General features: G+C 44.3%; 3 protein-coding genes across 5 annotated transcripts; 2 read left to right on the forward strand and 1 right to left on the reverse strand.

Annotated features, from left to right (window-relative positions):
• The first annotated feature begins 976 nt into the window (after positions 1–976).
• On the forward strand, positions 977–13,999 carry LOC141495717 (phosphatidylinositol transfer protein beta isoform-like). Of its 3 annotated transcripts, XR_012470835.1 has the most exons (13): positions 977–1,041; positions 1,286–1,316; positions 1,410–1,558; positions 1,653–1,744; positions 2,006–2,013; positions 2,110–2,184; positions 3,335–3,418; positions 3,613–3,690; positions 3,802–3,906; positions 7,348–7,470; positions 9,641–9,710; positions 10,807–11,403; positions 11,555–13,998. XR_012470835.1 is itself a non-coding variant. In XM_074197345.1 (12 exons), exons 1-11 carry the CDS (start codon positions 1,022–1,024, stop codon positions 9,686–9,688), a joined length of 813 nt encoding a protein of 270 aa, XP_074053446.1. In that variant the 5' UTR covers positions 977–1,021; the 3' UTR covers positions 9,689–9,710; positions 10,807–13,999. The 3 variants fall into 3 exon arrangements, 1 of the variants encoding a protein (XP_074053446.1); XR_012470836.1 differs by lacking the exons at positions 10,807–11,403; positions 11,555–13,998 and adding an exon at positions 9,351–9,531 and having other exon boundaries at positions 9,641–9,716; XM_074197345.1 differs by having other exon boundaries at positions 10,807–13,999.
• IL27 (interleukin 27) lies at positions 11,559–17,473 on the forward strand (the record flags this gene model as incomplete). Its single annotated transcript, XM_074199000.1, has 5 exons — positions 11,559–11,604; positions 15,707–15,879; positions 15,989–16,087; positions 16,429–16,587; positions 16,698–17,473. Coding segments are annotated over 5 exons (684 nt in total), but the record flags the coding sequence as incomplete, so codon positions are not given.
• Positions 16,787–24,002, reverse strand: APOBR (apolipoprotein B receptor). Its single transcript, XM_074197337.1, has 4 exons — positions 23,253–24,002; positions 18,948–22,667; positions 18,477–18,757; positions 16,787–18,377 (listed from the first exon to the last, which is right to left on the reverse strand). Exons 1-4 carry the CDS (start codon positions 23,307–23,309, stop codon positions 18,308–18,310), a joined length of 4,128 nt encoding a protein of 1,375 aa, XP_074053438.1. The 5' UTR covers positions 23,310–24,002; the 3' UTR covers positions 16,787–18,307.
• Positions 24,003–24,491: the final 489 nt, after the last annotated feature.

A 24,491-nucleotide genomic window follows, 5' to 3' on the forward strand; every position in this document is an offset into this window, starting at 1 on the left:
TTGGAATTTTCTTTGCAAGGATACTGGAGTGGTTTGCTATTTCCTTCTTCATCTTATTTTACAGGGTTAGGTGACTGTCCAAAATGACAATATTTTTTCTTTTTGTTTTTCCAGGCAATGGGGTTAGGTGATTTGCCCAAGGCCACACAGCTAGGTAATAATAATTACTGGGGTCTGAGGCCGGATTTGAACTCAGGTACTCCTGACTCCAGTGCTGCTGCTATTCACTACTCCACCTAGGTACCCCTTGAGTAATTTTCGAACTCAAGTCCTCATTCCGGGTCTAACTGCCCCTAAACGCTAAATAAATGTTAGCTATTACTATCCCTGACTCAATGTCCAGCGCTAGATCCAAGATGTGGATCTGGAATGGCCCCTAGAGCCCAACTGTCCAAGTCTTCCACTTCTTTCACAGTTAAGTATATTTAAAGCCAAAGGAAGTAAAAGGAAGTCACATGCAGAATTTGAACCCAGGTCCTGAGTTCAGAGTCTCCCTTCCAGCACTGACAGGGACAGCACAGCCTTCTCTCCTCTTTGTTCCCCTCTTAGGCCACACCTCAGTCTAAAGGTGGAGCTTGAAATTGACGGGTCCTTCCCTTCAAAAAAACTCCATTTCCCAGCACGGCTAGCGCCCAATGCCCGTCCAGGAGACGGGAGGTGGAAGGGGGCGGTACGATGGGATGGCGCATTGCCTCCTGGGAGTAGTAGTTCTCTCCGCAGCGTCCTCGACGCCGGGCACGTGTCTCCTCCCGAAGGACTGGAGATCCACAGCTCTAGCGAGGAAGGCTTCCCTGCCAGGGCCGGGGTGGGGCGCTTTCCGAGTCCTCTTAGGATGACGTCATCACCCCGAGACCGAAGCCGCCGGGCCCCGGCCCATGGCCGGGCGGAAATCGCCGAGACTGGGAGTTAGCGGTATTGTTGGGGAGCAGGGTCTCCAGTTTCCGCTTCCGGCACGGGGGGGGAGGGGTGGCCGCCGGCTGGGGTGGGGTGGGGGGACCCCATTAGAGAAACTAGAAGCGAGATGGTCCTGATCAAGGAGTTGTGAGTAGGGGGGTTCCGAGCCCGAATGGGAGGGGAGGGGGGGGTTCGGGAAGCGGCGGCGGGAGCGCCCCGGCCCCCGGGCGGGGGACTTTGCCCCAAAGGCTCCGCCGCTTCGGCCTTCCCGAGTAGCCTGAAGTGGGGGCGACCACGCCCGCGCTCCCCACCTGCCTCTCTGCGCATAGTCAGGGATGCACAAAGGCCCCCACGCCCCTCACTCACTCGGGGTCTCCCCTTTTTTTTCCAGTCGGGTGCTGCTGCCCTGCTCGGTGGAGGAGGTGAGGCCTTGGCCCTGGTTGGCCCTGGGGGGGGCAGGGGGCGCCCCGGGCCGGGCTCCCTCCTCACCCCTCGTTTCCTCTCCCCGCGCCCAGTATCAAGTGGGACAGCTCTACTCCGTGGCCCAGACCAGCAAGAACAATACCGGCGGCGGCGAGGGCATCGAGGTCCTCATCAATCAGCCCTACGAGGGGGGCCCCGGGGAGCGGGGCCAGTTCACCCACAAGATCTACCACCTGCAGAGGTGAGGGAGGCCGGGCCTGGAGAGACCCTGGGGGGGGGGGGTCTGGCCTGGCCTGGACTTTGGACCCCTGACCCTGGCTTCCTTCACACCCCAGCAAGGTCCCCGGATTTGTCCGTCTGTTCGCTCCCGAGGGTTCCCTGGTGTTTCACGAGAAGGCCTGGAACGCCTATCCTTACTGCCGGACTGGTGAGGACAGTTTAGGGGGCCGGGCAGGAGAGGGCTGGGCTCCGAAGAAAAGGGCAGCGGGCACCTGCGCCATCACAAACCAGAGTTTGGGTACTCTCTGCCTTGGCACCTTAAAGGGGAAGGGGAAGCTGGTGGCTGGGAGACCCCTGGTGGTATGGAGTTCTAATCTGTTCCTGTTCTTTCCCCCCCATCTCTTTACTTTTTTTTCTTCATTTCTCTAAAATTACTTGCCTTCCATCTGGCCATTGCTGTCTACCTTAGTCATCACGGTAAGAGCCCCTCTGGTCCCAATGGGGAGGGCTGACTGGGGTTTAGTTAAAACACAGCTTGTTTTCACTAAGTCTCTCCCCTCTTTTTGTATCCAGAACGAATATATGAAGGATGATTTCTTCATCAAGATTGAAACCTGGCACCATCCAGACATGGGGACTCAGGACAATGTGAGTGTGAAATTGAACCTTAGTGAGGTGTTCAGTGGTTAAAGAGTGGCCTGGAGTCAAAGAGACCCTAGTTCAATTCCTGCATTTATCATGTGAGGATCAAATGAGATGATATTAGTAAAGCTTTTAACCCTTGCACTTAGATATTTGACTGTATGTATTCCTCTCTAAAGCTTCATTCACTGGCCCTTTGTTTCCTTCCCTACTCACTGCTTGTCCTCCATCCCTAGAGAACTTAGGGGTCTTCTGTACTGGTTATTTTTTTTTTTTAGGTTTTTGCAAGGCAAATGGGGTTAAGTGGCTTGCCCAAGGCCACACAGCTAGGTAATTTTTAAGTGTCTGAGACCAGATTTGAACCCAGGTACTCCTGACTCCAGGGCCGGTGCTTTATCCACTGCACCACCTAGCCACCCCTTGTACTGGTTATTTCTTGTCCATCCTTATGTCCTCTATTTTGCAATAGAAATTTGGTATCTGTGCATGGTTCCCCAATCATGCCTCTATATTTTTCCTGTGCCTCTCCATCTCTCTCCCCACTTCAGAAATTTTTTTCTCCCTTTTCTCCTTCCATTCTGATTATCCTCTTTTTTTTTTTTGTCAAAGCCTAACTTGACTGAAGCTCTCCTTTTCATGAAGCCTTCTCTAGCTCTGCGGGCCCCTTTCTTCCCAGAGCTCAGAATTCCCCACAGAGCTTCCTACTTTATTGTTTTCTATTTTACCTGTAGTAGATTGCTTCTCACATTAGATGAAGGTCTTTGAAAGCTGCCAACACATCTTGTACTTCTCTTGCATCCCCACATAACACCTATTACAGTGCAAAGTACCTAGTAGGTGCTCAGTGCGTGCATGCTGATTGACTGGGCCTGCTGGGCCTGGACAACTGTTATCAAGCTCCTCCTTTGGTAATCTGACCTTCCTTTTCAGAGAGGAGGTGGAATGCTGAGTCTTCACCAAATAATGCAGTTCTTAATTACACATCTTGTTTGATGTATGCTTGACTAGACTTAAGCCTTTGGAGGGCATGGTGCCTTTTGCTTCTTAGATTCCTGTCAGTGCTGAGGATGTAGCAGGTGCTCATTAAACACTCACTCATTGACTTCCTTCAGCCTCTCATCACAAGCATCCTGTTCTCTCTCCACCCTTTCCCTAGGTTCACCATCTTGATGCAGAGACATGGAAGGAGGTAGAAGTGGTTCATATTGACATTGCTGATCGGACCCAAGTGTCTGATGAGGTCAGTGAAGTAGAACTGGGAACTGGAGAATGAAATACTTGAGTTTCAAGAGGATAGCAGGTTTTATGAGATAACCTAGGGGCTAGGAGGAACAATTCCTAGACCTCAGGAGGAGCAGAGGATTGGGAACAAGGGTACTAGACCCTTTGGGAGGAGATTGGAGTTTCTTTCACAGCTCCCTCTCTCCCTTCCAGGATTATAAACCAGAAGAAGACCCTGCTCTTTTCAGGTCTGTCAAAACAGGACGTGGCCCCTTGGGACCCAACTGGCAGGTATATTATTTCCCTATCTTTGTCCAAGCTGAGCAGGGCTAGACCAGGTAAAGGCTTGGTCCCCAAGGACTGTTGTGTTAGCAGTGTGTTTACATTTATATCTTTGTACAGAAGGAATTGTTGAAACATCCGCCCCACATGTGTGCCTACAAACTGGTGACTGTCAAGTTCCGATGGTGGGGGCTTCAGGGACGAGTGGAGAGCTTCATCCATAAGGTTGGAGGAGATGGATATACTGGCTCTGGGTTCTGATTCAGAGGGTGGGAGACAGGAGACCAAGCTTCAGACTCTGACATAAAGGATTGAGATAAAGATATAAAACTTTTTAGTTCTGACCCAAGTAGGGGCCTGGGAGCAATGAAACCTGGGTCTTTGTGACAGTGGGTCTCATGTTGGTATACTTTCAGAGTAGTGTTTTATACTTTGTAATGATAGAAAAACTATCATGTGATATCTCTTTTTGTTTTTTCCCCCTCCTATGGATGAAAGGAGGGGAGAAACCTAGTTAGATCATTAAAGTATCACATGTAGAATCAGTCGACTTCCCATTTGGCAGAGTGTGAGTCTTTGGTTGTAGAACAGCTGGATAAGTTCCACATTGGCTTTAGGACTTTCTTGGGCCACAAAAGAGCATCATATCTAGAGAGATTCATGACTCAATTTAGGCCATTGGGATTATGGTATAAGATAGGAGAATAAATGTAAACCCATCTGAGAATAAATCCACATCTTTATTTTACACTATCCTGGTGAATTACTTATGGTTTTGTGTATTCTCTAAATAGATTATCTTGTGGGGCAGCTAGGTAGGGTAGTGGATAAAGCACTGGCCCTGGAGTCAGGAGTACCTGGGTTCAAATCTGGTCTCAGACACTTAATAATCACCTAGCGGTGTGGCCTTGGGCAAGCCACTTAACCCCGTTTGCCTTGCAAAAACCTTAAAAAAAATAGGTTATCTTGTGATCTACAGTGTTAGGTTGATTGATTGGAAAGGAAAGAGGGCATGCATTCTAAAACCAGATGTCTGGTAAGATTTGCAAGTAAATGGGAAAAAAGTGTTGAGGATTGGATTTATGCACTCTACAGGGAACCAGACCTACTCTGCTGGGGATCAGGAAGTTACTAAATTAGGGCCTACTTAGCAATCAGACTTCCAAAAAAATTACTTTAATGAGCTGGGAAAAAATTGTAAATTCATAGGGAGAAACAAAATGTCAAGAATATCCAGGGATTTAATGAAAAAGAAAATGCAAAAGAAGTGGCTTAACTTTACCAGATCTAAAATTATTTTATAAAGCATCAGTCATCAAAACTATCTGTTAAGGGGCAGCTAGGTGGTGTAGTGGATGAAGCACTGGCCCTGGAGTCAGGAGTACCTGGGTTCAAATCCGGTCTCAGACACTTAATAATCACCTAGCTGTGTGGCCTTGGGCAAGCCACTTAACCCTGTTTGCCTTGCAAAAAAAACCAAAACAAAACAAAAACCTAAAAAACCCCCCAAACTATCTGGTATTGGCTAAGAAATAGAGTGGTGGATCAGTGGAATAGACTAGGTGCAATAGCAGGAAATGATTATAGTAATCTGCTGTTTGATAAACCCGAAGAGTCCAGCTTTTGGGATAACAACTCTCTTTGATAAAAACATTGGGAAAATTGGAAGTAAGTATGGCAGAAACTTGAATTGACCAATATCTCACATCCTATACCAAGGTATGATCAAAATGGGTACAGGATTAGACATAAAAGACAAAGTTATAAGCAAACTAGGAGATCAAGGAATAGTTTATTTGTCAGATATATGGAAAGGGAAACAGTTTATGTCCGGGGAAGAGATGAAAAGCATCATTAAAAACAAATTAGATATAATTTTGATTACATTAAATTAAAAAGCTTTTACACAAACAAAACCATCGTAACCAAGTTCAAAAGAAATGTTGTAAATTGTGAAACAGTTTTTACAACTAGTATTTCTGACAAAGGACTCATTTCCAAAATGTATAGAGAAGAGTCAAATTTATAATTCTTTTTTATCTTTTTAGGTTTTTGTAAGGCAAACAGGGTTAAAGTGGCTTGCCCAAGGCCACACAGCTAGGTGATTATTAAGTGTCTGAGACCGGATTTGAACCCAGGTACTCCTGACTCCAGGGCCAGTGCTTCATCCACTACGCCACCTAGCCGCCCCGAGTCAAATTTATAAAAAAAACAAAGCTATTCCCCCAATTGACAAATAGTCAAAGGATATGCCAAGGCAAGTTACAGATGAGGAAATCAAAGTGATCCATGGTCATACAAAAAATTGCTCTAAATTATTACTGACTAGAGAAATGCAAATTAAAGCATCTCTGAGATAGCATCTCACACCTCTCAGATTGACTAATATGACCTAAAAGGACAATGTTCAATGTTGGAGGGGATATAGGAAATCTGGAACACTAATACATTGTTGGTGGAACTCTCCAATCTTTTTGGAGAATTATTTGGAATTATGCCCAAAGGGCAATAAAAACGTACATATCCTTTGATCCAGCAATACCACCACTGAAGAGATCATGCAAAGGGTAAAACATCACTTGTACAAAAATATTAATAGCTGTTCAGTTTGTAGTGACAAAAATTGAAAATCAAGTGAATGTCCATCAATTGGGGAATGACTGAACAAGTGGTATATGTATGTTATGGAACACTGTTATTCTATTAGAAACCAGGAGGGATGAGAATTCAGAGAAGCCTGGAAAGACTTGTATGAACTGATGTTGAATGAGATGAGCAGAACCAGAAGAACATTGTACACTCTTAACAGCAACATGGGGTGATGATCAACCTTAATGGACTTGCTCATTCCATCAATGTAATAATCAGGGACAATTTTAGAGTACCTGTGATGAAGAATATCATCTGTATCCAGAAAAAGACTTGTGGAGTTTAAACAGAGACCAAAATCTATTACCTTCCGTTTTTTTTTTTTTTTTAAAGTGTCTTATGTACTACATAATTTTGCTATCTCTAGTATTTTATTTTCTCCTCAAGATTATGATTTCTTGGGGCAGCTAGGTGGTGCAGTGGATAGAGCACCGGCCCTGGAGTCAGGAGTACCTGAGTTCAAATCCAGCCTCAGACACTTAATAATTACCTAGCTCTGTGGCCTTGGGTAAGCCACTTAACCCCTTTGCCTTGCAAAAACATACATACATACATACATACATAAAATAAAAACATAAATAAAAAATTTAAAAATATTTTTTTAAAAAAGAATATTATTTCTCTCTCAACACATTCAATGTACAGTATGGAAATAATGTAAAGATTATCAGACTTCCTTCTGTTGGGGAGGTGAGGGGAAGGGAAGGAAGTTGGGGAAAGTTATAAAATTCAAAACCTTACAAAAATGATAGGTAGAAACTACTATTGTATATAATTATAAAACACATAACTTATTAAGAAAAAAACAAACCAAAAAAAAGAAATTAGAGCCTAGAGTCAAAAGTAAGATTCCCTTGGGCCAGGTCTGAAGAAGTGCTTTTGTTCCACGAAGCTGATCCCAGATCATTGGAACCTAAGGTCTATGGGGAACTGGGTCAGAACACTGCATGGATGGTAGATTCTTGCATTTCATTTATGTTTACTGCTTCTCATAGAACCCTCCTCCTTTTCCCACAGCAAGAAAAGCGGCTCTTCACCAACTTCCACAGGCAGCTGTTCTGTTGGCTGGATCAATGGGTTGACCTATCTATGGAGGACATCCGGAACCTAGAGGAGGAAACCCAGAAAGAATTGGACCAGGTAATAGTTCAACATCGTGGTTATACAGGGAGAAATGGGAAAATTGATCTATCAATCAGCAAGTATTAATGAGCCATTGCTATAATCTCAGCACCAAATCATTAACCTCATGGAATGTCAACTCATTGTGGAACGAGACCATTCTGGTTTTGTATTTTTATCTCTTGCACCTTGCACCTAATAAGCAATCAATAAATGTTTGAATTAATTGAATAGGGAAGAGTTAGGAGAAAGAAGATATGGGGAGTATACCTCGCTGTCACAGATTTTATAACTATAGATTGATAATTGACACATATGCTGTGTGATCTTACAGTAGATAGTCCTATGGATTTTTTTTAAGATTTTTTTTTTTTTTAGGTTTTTGCAAGGTAAACGGGGTTAAGTGGCTTGCCCAAGGCCACACAGCTAGGTAATTATTAAATGTCTGAGACGGGATTAGAACATAGGTACTCCTGACTCCAGGGCCGGTGCTTTATCCACTATGCCACCTAGCTGCCCCCATAGTCCTATGGATTTTGAAGAAGAGAAAATTGAGACTCAGGTTGTCTGTGATCATACAGCTAGTGAGTCTCTGAGGAAGTATTCAAACTCACATCTCCTTATTCCAAGGTTAGAAGTAGAATATTCTAAATGGAGAAAACAAAGGTGTCAACTAAGGCAAATGGATCTAGGACTGCTCTTCATACAATATCACTAAAGAGGGTTCTGAAATATGACAAGATAGGGTGAATAACAAGAGAATTGGTTTGGCAATTCTGAGAGCACTAGGTTTGAACCTGACTCTGCATTTTATGCTACATTGTTGGTCAGGCTACTTCTTTCAGACTTTAATTTCCTCCTCTGAAAATGATGCTTTTAGGGGTGGCTAGGTTGGTGCAGTGGATAAAGCACCGGCCCTGGAGTCAGGAGTACCTGGGTTCAAATCCCGTCTCAGATACTTAATAATTACCTAGCTGTGTGGCCTTGGGCAAGCCACTTAACCCCGTTTGCCTTGCAAAAAAAAAAATGATGCTTTTAGTTCTAATGTTCTGTGAGTATATTTCTTGTTATCCATCTGTACCGTGGTTCATTCTCCTTGCTCTTTGAGTTAGCCTCCAGACTTCCAATTATAGTATTAACTTCATTCCTTTGATTCAATCTCCTTTGAAGATTTGAGAAGAGAAAGTAAGGGGGGCGGGAATAAAGCTGAAGAGGAAGAAAAACTAGATAGGAATAGGAGGGTTGTGGTCACCAAACTAACAAAGGTACATATTGTTTATTTATTTTTTCATTATATGTAAAGATAGTTTTCAACATTCATTTTTTTTTAGGTTTTGTTTTGTTTTGTTTTTTTGCAAGGCAAATGGGGTTAAGTGGCTTGCCCAAGGCCACACAGCTAGGGAATTATTAAGTGTCTGAAGCCAGATTTGAACTCAGGTACTCCTGACTCCAGGGCTGGGTGCTCTATCCACTGTGCCACCTAGCTGCCCCCAACATTCATTTTTGTAAAAAAAAAAAATTTTCCCTCTCATCCTCCCCTCCCCCTTCCTAAAATAGCAAGTGATCTGATATAGGTTATATATTCACAGTCATGTTACATATTTCCATATTAATCATCCTGTGAAAGAAAAATCAGACCAAAAGGTAAAAAAACATGAGAAAGGGGGCGGCTAGGTGGCGTAGTGGATAGAGCACCGGTCCTGGAGTCAGGAGTACCTGGGTTCAAATCTGGTCTCAGACACTTAATAATTACTTAGCTGTGTGGCCTTGGGCAAGCCACTTAACCCCATTTGCCTTGCAAAAAACTTAAAAAACCAACAACAACAAAAAACATGAGAAAGAAAACACATAGAACAAATTTTAAAAAGTGAAAATAGTATGTTTTGATTTGCATTCAGACTCCATAGTTCTTTCTCTGGATGTGGATGGCATTTTCCATCACAAGTTTTTTGGAATTGTCTTTGATCACTGTATTGCTGAGAAGAGCTAAATCTATCATAGTTGATCATCTCACAATGCTGCTGTTGACTCTGTACAATGTTCTCCTGGTTCTACTCACTTCATTCAGCATCAGTTCATGTAAGTTGGAAAGATACATATTAGATTAGGTAAGGGATCCTGTTTCCTAGGGAGAATGAACATTTACCAGCTCCCATAGCCTCTATTCTCATTCTATCCTGGGTTTCAGATGCGGAAGACGGGGCCAGTGAGGGGGATGAGAGCCAGTGATGACTGAGGCCTTACCGAGACCTGGGCAGGTAAGGAGGGCCCTGGAAAGGTCTGCTTGGGACAGTCAAGGATTAGTGTTGCCTTTGAACATGATGGGTGCTGGTCAGTGGTGTCCTACTTGGTGAAATGCCAGGTTTCAGATACCTTTGTCCTTCTGGTCACCATTACCCAAGGACCTGGGGGGTTCTTTGTCCTGGGCTGAAAACTTGGTGCCTTATCTCCTCAGTATTCCTCCTCAGTAGTGAGTAATCAGCAAGACCATATTCAGGCCAGTTGTTTAGAGTGCAAGAGCCTACTTTAACTCCAGTGTGAGGATGCTCAGGGTGCAGACTCTACAGGTTGGTAATTACAAGTACACAGCATAGTTTCAGAGTTGCAATCTTGTCCAGCTTAGGAAGTAAGTTTTAGAGATTTCATAGTTTGCTATTATTCTTTAAAAATAGAAACATAATAGCTACCAATAAAACCAAATATTCATATATATACATATATATACATATATATATATATATGTATATATGAGAACAAATTTTTTTAATGAAATACCAAAAATTCCTGCCTACCAGACCTAGGTTCTTCTATCAAGTTTCCCTTATACCAGCCCCTTCATGACTTTTGTCATCTCTGGCTTGCTCCCTGAAAAGTTTGTTTGTTCTTCTTAGTTCCCCCTATTTTCTGCCCACCACAAAAGGCAGAGCTCTGCTTCTAAATTCTCTGTCCCTTAATCTCAGAGGAGATAGAACCTTTCTGCTGGGTCTCCAGGGCCAACCCTTTTGTTCAGGCAGTCTGTCCCAAAGGCATATCTCTGGTCAGTTAGTCCTCCATCCCTCCACCTCCCCCACCCCTTTCCTGCCAATTTCTTTTGCATTCTGTCTTTTTTCTCCCTTGTCCCCTGATCAATTCAAGTGTACCTTATTTCAGACTTAACTTTACACTGATTATTTAGCTAGTCCAGCCAATCTAAATACACTCTTTTCTGTGGCATATATTTATGTATGTGCAGTCTTTGGTAGGAAAGATTCAGGACAAACATGAATGGGAGAGTTATTCATTATGCCTCATCTTAGAAAAAACGGAACCCTCATCCAACCCTACCTACTCAACTTCTTCCTCTCTCACACCCAGGTACCTGCCCCTGAGATGGAATTTGGTGCAGTGTCGACCCAGTAGGCAGGAGGAAAGAGTGAAGCTGCTGCTTTGGGGTGGGCTGGCAGGGAAGTGATGCCTGTCTATTCCTTTCCGGCTCTGTCCCACCTACTCTCCTACCCTGGAGCTTTTCCCATTCCCAGAGATATCTGGGAACTGAGAGTTGGAGTAACATTCCAGGGCCAAACACTACAACCACTGCTCCCTTTCAAGCCTGGAAAGGACACAGGGAGTAGGGGCCACTTGACCTACCATCGTTCCTGATGCCAATGGAATCAACACTGCACAGTAATAAAGTCCACATGGGCCCCTAGGCCTCACACTGTTGTCTGTGAGGGTGTGTGTACTTTGAGGGGTATAGGGAGGTGGGTCCTTACCTCCTGTCCTACTCTTGCCCTTCCTTGGGCCCTGGGCCTAATATTAATATATTATAGTATTCTATAGTTTTCATTTGATCTTCACTTTATGTTCTCATTTGGTCCTCACAGTTTCCATGAGAGGCAGGACAAAGAACATCTCTATTTTACAGATAACACAGAGTCAGAGAGGCTATGAGTTGGTCAAGTTCTTACAGAAGTAAGTAGTCAGCAGGGAGTAGAACTGAAATTTTATGACCACAAGTCCAGTGTCTTTCCCAAGCCCCCATCAGTTGGAAAGATATAGAACCCTACCTTCTCAGCTCCAAATCCTCAAGGACCCAGACTGGACTCTGATATTATTTCTCTAGGTGATTCAGGAGAACCCATTCCTGGCTTCTGATTTTCCTTGTGCGACAGGGTGAGTTATCCTTTCTGTCTTCCAGGTAGTAGATAAAACAGCTTTATCCCTTGGGACTTGACTCCATAAATGTTAAGAATTTGTCTCCCATTAGCAGGATTTTCAGGCACCCATGGGAATGTAGAAAGAGCACCTCTTTGGCTTCATGTGGAGCTCCATAGTTCATTGTAGAAACTCCTTAGGCGCCCAACATACCCAAGAAAAAATGTGGGGCTTTGTGGGGGAGGCGGAGACCTGGATTTGATTTCTCTACTCAGGACCCAGCCTTGTTAACTAAAGCAATGTCCAAAAGTTACCATTTGTTAGAACTGTATTGAGGAGAAAAGGAAATAAGATGCCTAGTAGAACAAAATTTTGGAAGAACCAAAATTCCCAGAAGTGAAAAATGTCCGGCTAAGCTCTAGTTCTGTGGTCTTTTCTTTGCCTGCTGAGAGCGGTCAGGCCAAGTGGTTTATAAGAAGGAAACTTAGTTCATTCTAAAGGTGAAGTCCAGTATCCCCTTGTACTGACCACTTTGTTGAACCCAACTTCTTTCTACTTTCTTTCCTCTTCATACTTCTATACCCTTCTTAATCACTCAGTGATCCCCATCTCTGATACTCAAACAGCTTCCCTTGACTGATTTCTTTGAAAAAATAGTGAATTCATAGGAAAAAAGAAAGAAGTCCTTCCTCCAACATCCCATTAGAGTTTAACTTGGAAAGAATACACCCTTCAGACAGCCCTGGGTCTCTCTTCCTCCAAGGCCATTGGTTCCTGGCAGCTCTTATTTCTCCCTTCAGAGTGACTAGGTTCCTGGAGAAGAAATTGGTATTTCCCTTGCCTGGCCACAAACTCTTGGAGCACCAGCTCCAATGATGCCAATTCTAAAGGACTTGGGGGGGGGGGAGGGGAGGCAGGGGAAGCTCCCTCTGGTTTCTTTCTCACTGCCAGGGACCTAGCTGGGAAATCCCAAAGGCTGTAAATGGAAAGTGGCAACAACTGCAGTCTCGAAGAATAAGAAACCCCCAATTCTGCCTCCCCTCTCAAAGATGGGAAATCTAGGGGAAGAGAAGGACAGGAAGATGAAAGCAATCCTAGAATGTTAGTGGACTAGCAAGCCTAACAACCATAAGGGTCATTTTCACTGAGGACAGTTCTCATGTGTTCCATCCATGCCCCTAATTTTGATCATGCTCTGAATCTTTTACACCAGACATTCCACTGATTTTGTAATCCCACAGATTTTCTTTTAATGTCAGCCACAGACTAAACCCTCATTTTGGTCACATAGTGACTCCAACTCTGGCCACAGATTGACTCAGTCCTAGCTTCAAATTGATCTGGGCTCCAACCGCTGACCCCTAATTTGACCATAGACAGATGTCAGTCATGAATTAATTCCCTAACATTAGCCATATCCTGATTCCCTAACCAAGCACAAAGTCTTATACAACTGTCCAAATAGAGTGAATCTTTCAGTACAACTTGTTTCTTCCCACTCTTGGTGGCAGGGTGTATGTGTGTGGCATGGATAAGCCCTTAAAACTATTTTCTCATGGCTGACTGATCAGTGTCATGTGTTGGAAAAGAGACTCATTCTAGAAATATGCAAAAAAGGGCAGGTAAATTATGGGGGAAACAGATGGACATACCATGCTGCTAATGTCTCAAGTGTTCTGCAAGTAGTCTGAACTAGTTAAAAAATTCGGAGAGAATGAGATGATCGAGAATCAAATTGGAGATGGTAAATGGAGAGAGGAAGAGCTGAGTCTAGCTACCTAAGGAGGAAGCTGGTCCATGATTCCAACCCCTATGTTGCCAAAAAAACTCCGACCCCCTGACTATGGGAAGGGAAATTACATTTCCCCATTTCAGAGGAGATTGAGAGCAAAGCCGAAAGTGTAAGTAGGAGGGAAACTGAAAGTGGGGGCTGGCCCCCCGTATAAGAACCCCAAGGGGGGGATGGCTGGTAAGAAAGACATTGCTAGAAGATGAGAAACAGGAGCTGGCGTGAGTCAATGGAATAGGGAATAGACTAATTGAGCCTCTGGAATTGAGGGATTTGGGGGTGAGGGATGGATTTGAGAATGTGGGAATTAAAGGACTTGTGGTATAAAGCAAGGGCCAAGGGAAAAGATTGCCTGAAAGAAACGAGAATTGAAGAAGAGGGAAGACTTTGGGAAGCAAGAAGGTGGGATCCTAATTGTAGTGGGGATTGGAAGTGGGGTAGGGTGCCTTGCTCCCAATAGAGGAGTGTTGAGTTGGGAGCAGGAGGTGAGTAAGATCTGTACTGAAACTATAGCCCAAGACTGAAGGGAAGAAGCTATTTTTCTTGGCATCATTAAGTCTAGGGGTCTGGAGTAGGAATGGGCTATTTAGGGACCAGTTCAGCTTCTAGTCATAAGATCCCTAGGTAAGCAGGTTTCTTCATTGAATTTCAAGCTGTATTACTGTCATTTCACAAACTTGATTGTGTGTGTGTGTGGGGGGGGGGGGGGGGGAGTAGTGCTAGATTTCTTCCAGAACAGTACTAAACTGGGACCTAAGAACTAAGAGGCAGAGTGGTCCCTCATTTCAAATGTAGGACTGTCTCTTGTAGACCAAAGGGACTGATATTACTTCAGTTCTCTTGATCCCATTCTCTGAAGGGCTTTCCACATAACTGAGATGGGAAAAGTAAGTCATCTTGGGTACTGGATTCCAGAATGAATTAGAAAATGGAAGGGGCAGAAACAGAGGAGAAAAGTTAGATTAAGGTATAAGAGGTGGGGGTATTCCTTAACTGGGGAGAGGTATGGTTAGAACATGGACAAGAATGAGATCAAGGGCAGAGTTTTGGTTTGTGTTTCGAGGAGAGTTGGTTAACTCCAATAATTATAAGATTTCCTTTTCCTGAAAGAGAAGCCCCAGACTACTAATTCTTTCAGATTCCCATCTCTCTCCCACTACTCTCCATTCCTGCCCCCCCTTCTTCTGTCCCTCTAACCTTTATTCCTCTTTGCCATCACCTAATTCTGTCCTTCCAAACTTTTCCCTTCCTCAATCCTTTCCCCTAACTTCCATCTTGTCTCTCCCTCTGACATACATCTCTACCCTTCCTTACCTTTAATCCTCTATTTTTACTGACCATGTTCCCATTATCCCTCTGTTCAGTTCCATACCTCTGTGCCCCTCTCCAACTCTCATCCATTTTCCAAACCTTCATTCATTCTTCCGTCCTTACAAGGTTCACTCAAAAATAGCATCCTCCTCTTTGACCTCCACTCTTTGTCCTTTTTTTTGCCCAAGGTCACACAGTTAAGTATTAAGTGTCTAAGGCTGTATTTGAACTCAGGACTTCCTGATTCCAGGATTGGTGTTCTATACCGCCTAGTTGCCCCCTCTTTTCCTTCTAATCTTTTTCTTTGGCTTTAACATCCACTCATTTCCTCTTTAAACTCAACCCTCATTCCTCTGTCTCTCATCTACTGATATTCTCCTCTTCCTGGTCTGTCAATTTAAAAATTTAGCGGACATTAAAGTACCTTCTCTGGACAGCACCTGTACTAGGTACTGAGTGAAATATAAAAATTAAATAAAGCACACCTTGCTGTTATTCATGGAGCTCACAACTTGCACACATACATGCACACTCATATGAGTGGATACTTCACATTTCTGAATTCTTGCTCCTCTATTCCCATCTATCTTTTCTATTTCTCAAACATCATTCCTTTCTCCTTCAGCCCGTTCCCTACCACTGCCCATTCTATCTGTTCCCTAATTCTTTATCCTTGTTCCTTTTCAACCTCTGGTGTTCTAGTTCAGAAAGGAATCCAATATATTCTGGGAAGTCTGAGTGGTCCCTATCCTACAGAATCCCCAGACTTATGCTCCCCCCACCTATCAAGACAGGTAAAAAGGAGCTCACACTTAATGGTTTCTTGGGAGTGGGCTACCCTAGAAGCCTGTGATGCCTTTATACTTTGGGAGCCCTGGGCCAGGCTAGTCTTTGTCCAAGTCCATTAGAATTGGGGCCAGCTGCGTCGGGCATCACCGGTACTTCTCTTCAACTGCTCACTCACTTCCTTCAACCTTATTCTACTTTCCCATGATCTCATGTTCTCCTCCCTTTTTTAAGGGTTTTATCTCTTGCTGCTGTTCTTGCTCCTGAACAAGGCTGCCATCTGGGGGTTCCCATGGCCTCGAGGGCAACCTCCCCATGGTTTGGTGGACATGAGGAGTGAGTTCAAGATCAGCCTGAGGCTTACAAGGAAGCTGCTTTCAGAGATCCGGGGTATTGCCCACCTCTTTGTGAGTCATCAGAATCCAATTGACTAGGGAATGGAAAAACTCACTGAGGCTTGGTTGGCAAGGGAAGCCACCTTGGAGAGCTCCTCCCATTAATCTTTTGCTTCTACAGGCAGATATACACCTGGCTGGAGTGTCCTTGGACTTCCTTCCCCTGAGGGAACAGCTTCCCAATGTCACCATGACATTTAAGACCTGGCTTCATCTTTCAGTGAGTCAGGAAAGAGGAGATAATTGATGAGGGATTGAGGAAGAGAGAAGGTAGGGGATAATACTGAGATGGATAGGATAGAGTGGAGAAGGGATGTGGAGGGCTGGAACATGGCATGAGGATAATGATGAAGATATAATATGTGATTGGGAATAAAGGATAACCAGGAGTTTGAGGGAATTGTGTGGATGGGGGAATAAAGAAAATGGTTAGGTTAGAAATGGAGTTGAATCTGAGATGATCTCATGATTGAGTCAAGGCTTGGGCCTTAGGGTTTCATATTGAGAACTTTGGATCCCCTGCCTTAACCCTCTTTCCCTATCTGATTCTTCTTTTACCAGGACTCAGATCGACTTTGCTCCCTTTCTAGACTTCTGGGCCACTTCCAGGTGCCTCTAGGAGAACTAGAGGGCCACCAGGGCTGGAAGGGTTCCCTGAGAAAACAGCTGTGGCTTGCTCAACTGGACCTTAGGGACCTACAGTCACATCTACAGTTCCAGGTATGGTCACCCCTTCCTCTGGTCTCTTGGTTCACTGATTTCCTGAGGAATTCCCTGTTTTTATCCTGGTCTGATATCATAGCTTAACTGTTTTCCCTTGTCTCTTTTAGATGAAAGCTACAGGATACAGTGCTCTAGAGGATAAAGAAACACAGGGTGTGGAAGAGACAGTCTTAAGAAGGCACCAGACCTCCTGGACACAACTCCTGAGTACCTACCAGCTTCTCCGATCTCTGGAACTTGTTCTTGTTCGAGCTGTCCGGGATTTCCTTCTGCTCTCAAAAGGGATTATTCACACACAGTCCCTGGCTACTTAAGAAGTATAATCTTCAACCAAGAAGCAATAAGCCCCTACTACCTGTACCATTTTCCAGGATTGTTTTTCTCCCTCCCTTATATTTGGTTTCCAACCAGAGACCAATCCCCCAGCTCTGAGCCATTTGGGAGGGAGAGATTCCAGATTTCAGCTTAAGTACCCTTGCCCTGCCAATGATATCATCTCTGGTTAGAAGACAAAGGTATGTGCCCTTCTGGTTCTCCCACCTCACTTGCTGAGCCCATTCCCTTTGCATAATTTAAGAATCCTTCAAGTTCAGAGAAGATATTTATTTCTTGGATATTTATTTATTTTTCAGGAAAATATTGATTGTATTTATTCTTTTTTTCAAAAAAAAAATAAATTGGGGGATAGTCCTCCTTCTGCTCCTTTGAGGAACCCAGAGAGTGAGATCAGATACTCATTCTTGGGCAACCTAATAATAAAAACTCACAATCCCTCCTCCTCTCTTTTTTCCCTGAGCACTCAAGTCCTCTGGATAGGCCCTACAGTAATAAGTATGGTTATCTGGGAACAGGAAAATGGGGGGGGGGGGGCAAAAGGAGACAAAAGCAGATAGACAGCCTTCAGAGGCAAAGTACCCATGATCATCTGCCACCCCTTTTTGCCAATGCTTGGAGTTCTTCCTTCTCTTTGGTGCAGAACCAGCCTTATCTTAACTCAGCTGTGGAGGCTGCTGTGGCAACTAACCCTTCAAAGATTTTAACCATTGTCTTAGTGCTTCACTCTCTTAGTGCCTTGGGGATGGGAGTATGTTTAGTGTCCCTGCCTAGATCTCTTCCCTAGTCCTTCCCTGAAGCTACTTAAATCAACTCAGCTCTGGGTAGCCTAGGCTGAAGTTGGTTCTAGGACCCCTAGGCTTCTAGTACTCTCTCCCCCATTTCTTGTCTGGACTGTATGGAGGTAATAACTGATCTCTGGGCCCAATATCTTGAGGGGAAGTAGGGTTTCCTAAAGTAATAGGTATGATAGGCAGATAACACAAATGAAAGTTGAAATCACCTTTCTTTCAGATTTGCTTCAGATCTGTTGAGAGATCCTAAAATAGCTTTCTAAAGGTCTAGGTTTTTGTGTTCAAGGATGGGGGGTACTTCATGGTGGTGGTAAAGGTTTCAAGTCCATGAGACAAATGAATGAAAGTCTCTAATTCTTCCTTCAAGCTGCTTCTTTTTTTTTTCTTCCCCAAATCCATATCATCTGAATGAGATAGGTAAAGCTACCAAGGCCTGAGGCTTCCCATCTAGAGACCAGGACTCATGATTAGAAGTCACCATGAGGTAGGAAGAGCATCCCAGGCTTGCAGGTAGGGTTGTGGCCAGAGAGCAAAGTAAGGGTGGGGAATGGTGGAAGAGAGATGAGCTATTAGGTTCATTGGACTTCAGGTCACTGGGGCTTGGGCCGTCCCAGACGAGCCTGTAACTCCTGCATCATGCTGGGGTGAGCAAGGCCAAACCTGAAGGAGTAAAGAGAATTATGAAAAATTAATAGGTTATGATTAGATCCTAGGGATGGTTCTTTTTCTCCTTCCTCATCCTCACCCACATTGCCTTACCCATGACCCAGGGGCCGTTTCCTTGCTGTAACTGGGGTCCCCTCTGGCTTAGGAGGACTTTGTACTGCAGTTTCTTCAGACTGAAGTAGTCTCAGTTTTGGGGCTGGGGTCCCTTCATTGAGAGGGACACCCAGAGACTCATCATCATTATCACTGTCATCCTTTTTTGGTTCTGGTGCCCTTCGAAAAGAAGGTCGTGATCGGCGTTGGGAGGCATTCCTGGAGAGGAGAACTCGACTTCTGGGAATGGAGAGATCCAGACATGGACCAGGAATGGGAGCCTGTGGGAAAGAAAGAAAAAGGGAAATTTTGAGGTCATGTCCAAGGTTTGACCTTAACTGGACCTTGGAATCTTTATGATGTCACTAGGTACTTTATCATTAACATCAATAATGGTAATTTAAATTTTACATATACTTTACAATTTATATAGCACTTTATAGTTTTCAAAGTGCTTTCACATTCTCTTACCTCATTCCAACTGCTCTGGGCTTTATCAGCAAAATCAGAGGCAGGAGACAGTCTTAGTGCTATCAAATTGGTGGGGGCTGGGGCTTCTGTCTCCTTGTTTTCTGTAGCCTCCGGGGCTCTAGAGCCTGTATGTATAGCTTCTTCTGTTCCTCTACCATAGTCAGGCTCCAAGACTCTTCCAGTCTTCTCATTGGATTCACAGGCTCCAGAAGTTTCTGAGTTTTTGTCTCCATTTTTCCAACCTGCTGCTTTCTCAGGGTCAGAGCATCCATCAGGCTCCAACTCTTTCCTGTTTCCTGCTCCTTGACTGCCTGCCTCTTCTATGTTGTCACTGCCTTCCATCTTCTCTGTCTCCAGCCTCCTAGCTCCATTAACTTCTACTTTCTCTATATATAGGTCATCCATAGAACTTTCCCCCTCTACTGCATGGCTCCCCCCAGCTTTGGCTTCTGTCTGGGTGTCTTCACTATGCTGTGTCTCTTCTTCCAGGAGATAGGTACTCTCAGAGTTCACACCCTGATCTCCATCAACAACCTCCTCTGTTTCCCTTTTTTCCTTGCTCTCTTCAGACTTTTTCTCTGACTTGATTTGCATCTCCTTCATTTCTTCTTCCCTCCCAAACTCCACTACCTTGTTGGTCATAACCATCTGTATCTCTACTCCTAGACAGAAGGCAGATTTCTCTTTTTCACAGTTGTTCCCTGCCTCTTCTTTCTTAACTATCCAGGATTCTTCAGGATCTGATGAGCCTGTTTCTTTCTCTTCTTCAGATTTTCTCTCCTCCCTCTCCCAGGTTCTCCCAGCCTCTGATTTTTCTGCTACTTGGTCTCTTTCAGTCATTCCCTGTCTTTGGCATTCAGTTCCTTCAACCTCCCAGAAGTCTTTATTTTCTTCTTCCAATACTTTCCTGACTCCAATCTCTAATAAATTTGAACCTGGACTTTTTCTTGCCTTTTTTTCCCCCTGGCTCTCTGCCTCTTCTGAGTTCCAATCTCTTTTGATTTCCTTCTGATCTCTTTTCATCTTCTGTACTGTGTCCTGGCCTCTTCCTGCCTCAATCTCCTTGAAATTCAGCCCCACTTTCTCATTTACTATCTCAGTATTCCATGGGCTTCCAGCATTTCCTTCCCAGACTTCTTTAGCCTCTCTATCCAATGCTTTGCCACTTTTATCCTCCCTCTCCTGATTTCCCTCCACCTTCATCTCCTGACTTCTTAGGACCTCTCCCTCTGCCTCCCAGTATTCTTTAGCTTCCATTACTTCCCTTTCCTGGAGTTTTCTGGCTTTAGACTCTTCCAGTTTATGGCCTCTGTCAGCTTGTACCTCTTGGCCTCCCTCAAGCTCCTTCTCCCAAACTCCCTTGACTTCTTCCTGCTCCATCTCTGGTTCTATTGTTCCAGCCTCTTTGGTACCCCAGCCTGTTTTAACTTTTACCCTTGGGACCTCTTGCTGTTTAAATTCTTGGCTTCCTTTAGGCTCCCAGTTTTTCTTGTCTTCTCCAGTCGGGAATATGAAAACTTCTTCCTCACCCTTACAACCTCCCTTATCTTCTGTCTCTGTCACTTGACCACTCTCAGCCTTCCCTTCCACTATCTTCCAACCTTCCATTACAACTAAATCCTGTTTTTTCACCTCTTGGACATTTTCATTCTCTGTATTTTGGACACTATAGACTTCTATCTCATAGCCCTCCAAAGTCTCTCTCTCTGGATTTATAAATGATTCTTCCTCTCTTCCTTTACCTTCATCCTCCATTAGGTCCTGGATTTTCTTAGGCTTTTTCTCTATCTCTTGGGATCTCCAAGTTTCTGCTTCCATGTTCCAATTTTCCCCAATCTCCTCCAGGTTCTGATTTTCCCTGACCTCTTCTGTCCCATGGCTTACTTTGTCTTCTGTCTCCATCTCTTGGCTTTTCCCCACCTCTCTCATTAACTTGACTCCCTCTACCTCTTTTTCTTGCCCTGTTACTGAGGTCTCATCTGAGTTGTCTATTTCTGTTCCCTCGACCTCCTGGGGCCTCCTAAATTTTGTCTCCCAACCTCCTGTGACTTCCTTAGTTTCTAATGACTCTGATTTATTGATCCTACTAAAATTATCAAGTGTTCCCTCCCAGACCATAATTTCCTGAATGTCCTGGCCTCCCTTTTGCCCCAACTGATTCTCACAGTTTCCCCCAGCTTCTCCCTCCAAGCCCCAACTTCCTTCAGCTTCTATCCCTGATTCTAGAACTTTCATACTCTCCTTTTTTCCCAGGATCCAGAAGTTGGCCTGTTCTTCTTCTCTCTCTGTTTTTTGGGTTTGAACTTGCTCTGGGAAAGGGTTTTCCTCAGTCTCTCTCTCTTCATCTTTCTTCCTCTCTAAATCTTCCCCATCTGCTGCTTCTATGCCTGAACCTCCTTTAATCACCTCCATGTTCCATTCTCTACTGATTTCTATATCTTCTGCATTCCAGGCTTCCTCAGCTTCTTTTTTTGGATTTATTTCTGCTGTCTTTGACTTTACAGCTTCCCTGGCCTTAGCTTCTTCCATGACTGAAGTTATCCAAGCCTCAGATTTTACATCTCTCTCAGTCTTTTCTCCTAGTTCCTGGACTCCTTGTAGTTTTTCTGTATCTATATCCAATGGTTTTATATCTAGGACTTCCCAAATTGCTTCACTTTTTGCACATCTGATCCCCGTCCTCTCTGCCTCCCAAACTTCCTTGACCTCATGCTTCTCCAACTCCTGTTTTTCAGGAGTTTCTCTTTTCCCATCTTTCCTATATCCTCTCCCCACATCAGGTGCCATCTTGGGCTCATGACTTCTTCTGGTTTCCATTTCTATCTTCGGGTCATTCCCTGCCTCTCCTTTTTTCATACTCTGACCTTTCTCAACTTCTCTTGCCTCCTGCAAGTCTCTTTCAGTCTTTTCTGTCTCCTGTGTTTGCCTGTCCTCTTCTTTTTCCTGCTCCTGGATTATTCCACTCTCAGACTCTACCCCAAAGGCTTTCAAATCTCCCTTTTCAAGATCTCCTGACTTTATCTCCTTCACTTCTTCCTTCTGTTCTCCCACAGGTTCAATTTCCTCCCCTTTCCAGTAGTTTTCAGACTTCCCCTTACTGACTTCCTTCTCACTGGGCTCTTGGTTTTTCTTGCCCTGTGCTTTCAGCTCTCTGCCACTCTTTTCTTCTGAGGCAAATTCTTCTGTCTCCACATATCCTTCAGCCAAGATCCCTTCTTTTTTGCATTCTCTGGCCTCTGCTACATCTATCTTTTGACCTTGGTTGGTCTCTGTTTCCATCATACACCAAGTTCCTTGGACATCTATTTTGTAATTACCTCTTATTTTTCCTTTAATCTCTTTGGAATTTTTGTTGCTACTGTCCCAAGTTGTACAGACCTTGGTCATCTCATTCGGGCATACTGCAACATCTTTTCCTATCTCCCAGTTTCCCTCAACTTCTGATATTTGGATTTCCCTGACCTTTTTTTCTTTCCCTTCCTCCAAAACCTCCCTTGACTCTGACCCTCTAGAGGTAAAAGTAACTTCCAGATCTCTGGAATTAATCATTTCTTCTTTCAGTGCTTTCTTAGACTCTTCAGCTTGCTGGCTCCCTTCTGCATTCATTTCCCCAAGCTCTTCTCCACTCCTCCCATCACTCCTGCTCAGATTTTCCCCCCTCTCCTCTGCAGAGGGAACTGTGTCCCCTAAGAGGTAAGAAGCAAAGTTGTTTATGGAGTCCTGGAATGAGAAAAGGAGTTAGGGGTGAGTTCTGAGAGCAGAGAATAGAGGAGTGTCATGACCCTCCCTCACCTCAACTTTTTCTTCCAGCTACATCATGATTCCAGGGGAGAAGAGAAACCATGGGTACTAGGGCAAGAAGAGTGTAGAACTCAAATGAGAGGTATTTCAATAGGAAGGACAGACAGAGACAGAAACACAGAGACACATACATAGTCAAAGAAAGGGAGGAGGAAAAGAGGGAGGAGGGAGAGAGACTGAAGGGAAGATAACAGAGATCTTTAGAAAGTGGGAGAAGGAATTAGGTACAGCAAGTCCTGCAGGAAGAAAAAAAACACAGAGTAGGCATAAAAATAAAAGTATCTATATTGAAGGTGAAAGTGATGGTATCAGGGAAGTTGGAAGAAAGAAGAGAGAGGAGAAAAAGAATCTTTTACCCGGGACTGGGATCAGGGCTCTTGTAGGGGCAAGAAATCTGATCCCCCAGAAACAAAGATCTAAGATTCTGGGTTGGGGAAAGGGTGTTCGATCTCACATCTTAAGGAAAGTGATCTAAAACCCTGGTATCTCCTTGCCCCCTCTCACCAGAGCCTCCCTCAGGGCACGGTGCACCCCAGGGAAGTGAAGCCTCAGGAGTTCCATCTCTCTGTCCTTTGTCCATCCAGAAAGCTGCAATGACCTTCCCCTCCCCAGTCATCCTGCCTTCCCCTGGTGTTACTTCCTTTTCTGCTCTGACCCCTCCCATTCACCCCAACACCACAGGCTATAAAGCCCTTTACTTCAACGAATAAAAACCTGTACAACCCGCCCCCCCCACACACACTTTAAATCTGGAAGCTGTAAGTGTATGAAGAGCAGGTTGTAGAATGAAAACTGGGGAGGAGACCTAGCATTGAAGGGAAAAGAACAGAAAGTTATCAAGATTAGAGAGGGTGGGGATAAGGAACATGGAAACTAAAGCTTTGGTGACTCAAGGCCTGTGCTAATACACCTCAGCTGTTTCAGCACCCCCTATCCCCAACTCAAACCACAGGCCCCTCTGGGAGAGGAAGTTGGGGTTTGTGGTTCCTGCTTCCATCTAAGATGAGGGTCAGTGAGTGGGGGAAGGGGAAACAGAACAGTACATTTATAGTCGGAAGTCAAAGCAAAGGTTACCAGCTCCATCTTATCCCTCCAATCTGACTGGGTGAAGTTTCCAGGTTGACCCTCGTTGAACCATGCTACCTAGCTAGCTAGTATCTAGGGTACTGATGGGAGTTGAGAGACATGCTCACTCAAGTCAAATAGAAGACTGAGTTCAGGAAAGGACAGCTTAAATAGAAGCAAGGTACTTCAAGAAACATATCACATTAGCCCAAGGGCTTCTCCTGACTACTTGGTTGCCAATGTTGGTCTGACACAAAGGGACTGAATGGTTTTGGGATTGTAAACTGAGTAGAGTCCCCTTCCCTAGTGGTCAAAGAACACCAACAGATGGCAGTAGAACTCAAGGGAGTGTAGCCCAACAGGCTTTTTTTTTATCAAGTTGATGACATCACTAGAACAATTAAGGGGGGGGGCTCGGGAAGCAAATGGTAGGTTTAGAGGCTGAGAATCGTAATAGGATGGCTTAGGAGTGTATTGCTATGTGGGCTCCCTCTCTAAACAGTAGGAAAAATAGATGTGAAAATCTATATATCCTTGAATATGGGCAAGGCTGATTTACCTTTTTATCTTGCTAGGCTATTTAAATTTCTTTTAAACTAATGTTTCTTCTGGTTGGTCTAATTAAAAAAAAAGAACATTGGTATATAAGTAATGATTTTGAATAGATGCTGACTCAAA

Source organism: Macrotis lagotis, chromosome 8 (genome assembly GCF_037893015.1).
Source record: "Macrotis lagotis isolate mMagLag1 chromosome 8, bilby.v1.9.chrom.fasta, whole genome shotgun sequence".
Taxonomy (NCBI): domain Eukaryota; kingdom Metazoa; phylum Chordata; class Mammalia; order Peramelemorphia; family Peramelidae; genus Macrotis; species Macrotis lagotis.